Genomic DNA, 4,237 nt, shown 5'->3' on the forward strand with positions numbered 1-4,237 from the left:
CTCTCTCTCTCTCTCTCTCTCTCTCTCTCGCTGTCGTTCCTGGTCCTCCGCTCTATCTTCTCCTTTCCACCCTCTCTCCTCTCACCTCCCCCCTTCCCCAGCCTCTGTCTCCTGGCACGCGCCGGTTTCCCGGACCCCGCGCAAGCGCGTGCCTCAGCCCTGCTGCGAAAGGGCGGGGGTAGAGAGCCTCTAGCCACCGGGAAAACCCCAAGTAACCCGAGGCTGCCCGGGACTAGGGCCACAGGGGTGAAGATAGGGAACCTAGGGCCAGAAGCATCCCGAAAATTTCAAGAAAAGGGAGGTGGGGGCGGGGGCGCCTGGAAATGGAATGAAGGGTAAGTAAACATTTCTGGAGGCAAATTAAGCTCTAGGAGTGGTGCTGGGCACTGTGAATTTAGGATTTTTGCCTTACTCCGCTTTGCAGATGAAAAACCTCAAGCTCAGAGAGGTCAAGAAACTGAGTCAATATCACACAGCAAATGATTATATTCCAAAGCCCATTCTTTCTTCACTGACAAAGACAGTAAATTATTTTTTCTTTCGTTCGTTCTTTTTCTTTCCTTCCTTCCTTCCTTCCTTTCTTCCTTTCTTCTTTCTTTTTTTTTTCATAAAATCCAGATCCTGCACAAGAGAGTAAAGTCTTTTGGAGGAGGTGGAATGGGAAAGTGACCCCATAGACCCTAATCCCCACCTCCCTCTCGGCCCCTCTCCCCGCCTCTTCCTTCCTGTCCCTCTGGTAGTTTAACTTCTACCCCCTGTGGCTATACCTCAGAAACCTGTGTAGCCAGAGATGGGAACGGAGGCCACAGAGCAGGTGGGAGTGGGGGCAGGGAGGGGGAGAAGGGTTACAGAGAGGGAGGAAACAGGGAAGGGATGGGATTCTCCACCTGGCAATAGGCCTCTGCCATCCTATGGCTTATTCGGGATTCTTGGCACTATCTCAGACTAGGGGTCCTCCAGATAAATGGGCTGGTGGTGTGAGGCTGGGGTTGTGGGACGGGGACTAGGGCTGAGGGGAAAGGCGGGTTGAACCTAGAGGTCCAGGGTCCCACCTGGGCCCTGAAAACCTGAGTCCCAACCCCGGAGACCCCCTTGGCATGAGTGGTTCAGTGTGCTGGTATTGGAGGTAGAGGGAAGGTGGGTAGGGAAGGGAAAGAAGACAAACAGAAACCCAGCCCAGACCGAGGTTGGAGTGCAGGGCTCAGGTCTGAGGAAAAGCCTGCATATGGGCATTATTCCAGAAGAGGGCGCTGCAAAGGGAACGGAAGCTCTAGGATTTATTAATAATACAACTCTGGGCTGGGTCCGGTAGCTCAGGTCTGTAATCCCAGCAGTTTGGGAGGCCGAGGTGGGCGGATCACCTGAGGCCAGGAGTTCAAGACCAGCCTGGCCAACATGGTGAAACCCCATCTCTACTAAAAATACAAAAATTAGCTGGGCGTGGTGGTGGGCGTCTGTAGTGGGGTGTCTGTAGTCCCACCTACTCGGGAGGCTGAGGCAGGAGAATCGCTTGAACCCGGGAGGCAAAGATTGCAGTGAACTGAGATTGTGCCACTGCACTCCAGCCTGGGCGACAGAGCAAGGCTCTGTCTCCAAAAATAATAATAATAAATAATAACAATAATACAAACTCTGTATTATGGTCTTTGGAGAACACAGGTTCTCCCCATCCATTATCTTCTGTATTGCCACCTTCACAGCAAACCTTGAGAGGTGGGCTGGTCAGGATTTATAATCTCAGCATTACATGTTAGGTAACTGAGGTCTAGAAAGAGCAAATGGCTTGCTCATGGTCACTCAGGAAGCTGGAAGCAGAGATAGGAGGAGTGCAAGAGAAGCCAAGGCCTGTTGAAGGTGTGCTAGGAAGAGTCTGGAGAAGAGCGTATGTCTCTCCGTGTACTGTTACATCTCACCACACAGGAGCTCTCACCTTGGAAGGCATGTGTGGGCAGGGGAGTGGTGTGGTCAGATGTATCTCATAAGATCCCGCCTCTCATTTGACCCTCCCAGGTCTCCTGGGGCCATTACTCTGGGGATGAAGAGGAGGCATACTCGGCTGAGCCGCTGCCGGAGCTTTGCTACAAGGCCGATGTCCAGGCCTTCAGCCGGGCCTTCCAACCCAGTGTCTCCCTGACCGTGGCTGCGCTGGGTCTGGCCGGCAATGGCCTGGTCCTGGCCACCCACCTGGCAGCCCGACGCGCAGCGCGCTCGCCCACCTCCGCCCACCTGCTCCAGCTGGCCCTGGCCGACCTCTTGCTGGCCCTGACTCTGCCCTTCGCGGCAGCAGGGGCTCTTCAGGGCTGGAGTCTGGGAAGTGCCACCTGCCGCACCATCTCTGGCCTCTACTCGGCCTCCTTCCACGCCGGCTTCCTCTTCCTGGCCTGTATCAGCGCCGACCGCTACGTGGCCATAGCACGAGCGCTCCCAGCAGGGCCGCGGCCCTCCACTCCCGGCCGCGCACACTTGGTCTCCGTCATTGTGTGGCTGCTGTCGCTGCTCCTGGCGCTGCCTGCGCTCCTCTTCAGCCGGGACGGGCAGCGGGAAGGCCAACGACGCTGTCGCCTCATTTTCCCCGAGGGTCTCACGCAGACGGTGAAGGGGGCGAGCGCCGTGGCGCAGGTGGCCCTGGGCTTCGCGCTGCCGCTGGGCGTCATGGTAGCCTGCTACGCGCTCCTGGGCCGCACGCTGCTGGCCGCCAGGGGGCCCGAGCGCCGGCGTGCGCTGCGCGTCGTGGTGGCTCTGGTGGCGGCCTTCGTGGTGCTGCAGCTGCCCTACAGCCTCGCCCTGCTGCTGGATACGGCCGATCTACTGGCTGCGCGCGAGCGGAGCTGCCCTGCCAGCAAACGCAAGGATGTCGCACTGCTGGTGACCAGCGGCTTGGCCCTCGCCCGCTGCGGCCTCAATCCCGTGCTCTACGCCTTCCTGGGTCTGCGCTTCCGCCAGGACCTGCGGAGGCTGCTGCGGGGTAGGGGCTGCCCCTCAGGGCCTCATCGCCGCCGCGGCTGCCCCCGCCGGCCCCGCCTTTCTTCCTGCTCAGCTCCCACGGAGACCCACAGTCTCTCCTGGGACAACTAGAGCTGCGAATCTAGAGGAGGGGGCAGGCTGAGGGTCGTGGGAAAGGGGAGTAGGTGGGGGGACACTGAGAAAGAGACAGGGACCTAAAGGGACTACCTCTGTGCCTTGCCACATTAAATCAATAACATGGAAATTAGATGCAACCCAACAACTGTTACTATTTTTGAGTCACCGACTTGGAAGTGATTTGTGGCAGGGCAGAGCCGGTGGGTTAACATCCCGCCCCCGCCCGCCCCCCAACCCCAGCGCTTGGCTCTCTGAGTGGAAGACGCTGAGGGCCTCGGTGGGGGTGGGGGGCTGCTGAGTCTGCTAAAGCTCTAGCCACTGACACCCCCTCCACCGTCACCCGGCCTCAGCCAACAGAGGTGAGATGGGAAAGCTGCCAGGCAAGGAGGGGCGCGGGTTCCTCTTGCAATACTGTAAAGCAGAGCTTTCTAACAACCAGAGCGCTCTCCAGTAATGGCTGCCTTAGCAAATACGGAGTTCCCGCTATTGGAATGTTCAGACTGTCGTAGACGCTGTGGGCCTTTGCGTGGTGTGGGGGGAGAGGGGAGAGGGGCAAGAGATTCCCGTTTGGGGTGGGCGTTTGGATTACATTACCACTTTACAATCTCTTCCTAGTGCCTATGATGGAAGGAAAATGAAAAAAAAATGAATTTTAAAAGTTGAGTTGAAGTTTTTTACCTTGAAGGAAAACCTAGGAGGGATTGCAATCTGCAAATTTCCAGAGTAGTTATCATGGGTGTGGTGGGGGTGAGGGATACTTGCCGTTCTCCATCTTCTCTGGGGACTGGGTCAGAGGAAATGCACTGAGCTGGCCGGAAAGAGAGAGGTTGGATTTGGGAAAAAACTTCTCTGCAGGCAAGGGCCTGGGATCCAGACTGGGAAGATGGTTGTGGTATCTCTATTCCTAGGAAATCTCTCAGGACAGGCCACTCTCATCTGGAGAGAGGCCACGGCCGAGATGGCCTCTAGACACGCTCACATGGATTCCTGGTCTTTGTTTTACACAATCACAACGGGCAGGATGGTGTTCACGTGCGACAGTTCTCGCGGTTTAATATCGGTCAGCAAAGCTGTCCCCACCACTCCAGCCTGGAGTCTAGGGTCCAGAAGGGCGGGGCGTGGCGAGGAGGTCTCAAGGGAGGCGCTGGCCTGATGG

General features: G+C 57.2%; 2 protein-coding genes across 2 annotated transcripts in view; both read left to right on the plus strand.

Moving 5' to 3' along the window:
* Positions 1–786: 786 nt before the first annotated feature.
* On the plus strand, positions 787–3,223 carry CCR10 (chemokine (C-C motif) receptor 10). Its single transcript, XM_011929687.1, has 2 exons — positions 787–814; positions 2,011–3,223. Exons 1-2 carry the CDS (start codon positions 791–793, stop codon positions 3,073–3,075), a joined length of 1,089 nt encoding a protein of 362 aa, XP_011785077.1. The 5' UTR covers positions 787–790; the 3' UTR covers positions 3,076–3,223.
* An 879-nt stretch (positions 3,224–4,102) lies between these two features.
* Positions 4,103–4,237, plus strand: part of PLEKHH3 (pleckstrin homology domain containing, family H (with MyTH4 domain) member 3) — a 10,598-nt gene continuing 10,463 nt past the window's right edge. Inside the window, exon 1 of the mRNA XM_011929935.1 lies at positions 4,103–4,130. Within this exon, the coding sequence (XP_011785325.1) occupies positions 4,103–4,130 (28 nt within the window). The remainder of the gene's footprint in view (positions 4,131–4,237) is intronic.

Source organism: Colobus angolensis, unplaced genomic scaffold (assembly GCF_000951035.1).
Source record: "Colobus angolensis palliatus isolate OR3802 unplaced genomic scaffold, Cang.pa_1.0 Scaffold83, whole genome shotgun sequence".
In the NCBI taxonomy this organism is placed as follows: domain Eukaryota; kingdom Metazoa; phylum Chordata; class Mammalia; order Primates; family Cercopithecidae; genus Colobus; species Colobus angolensis.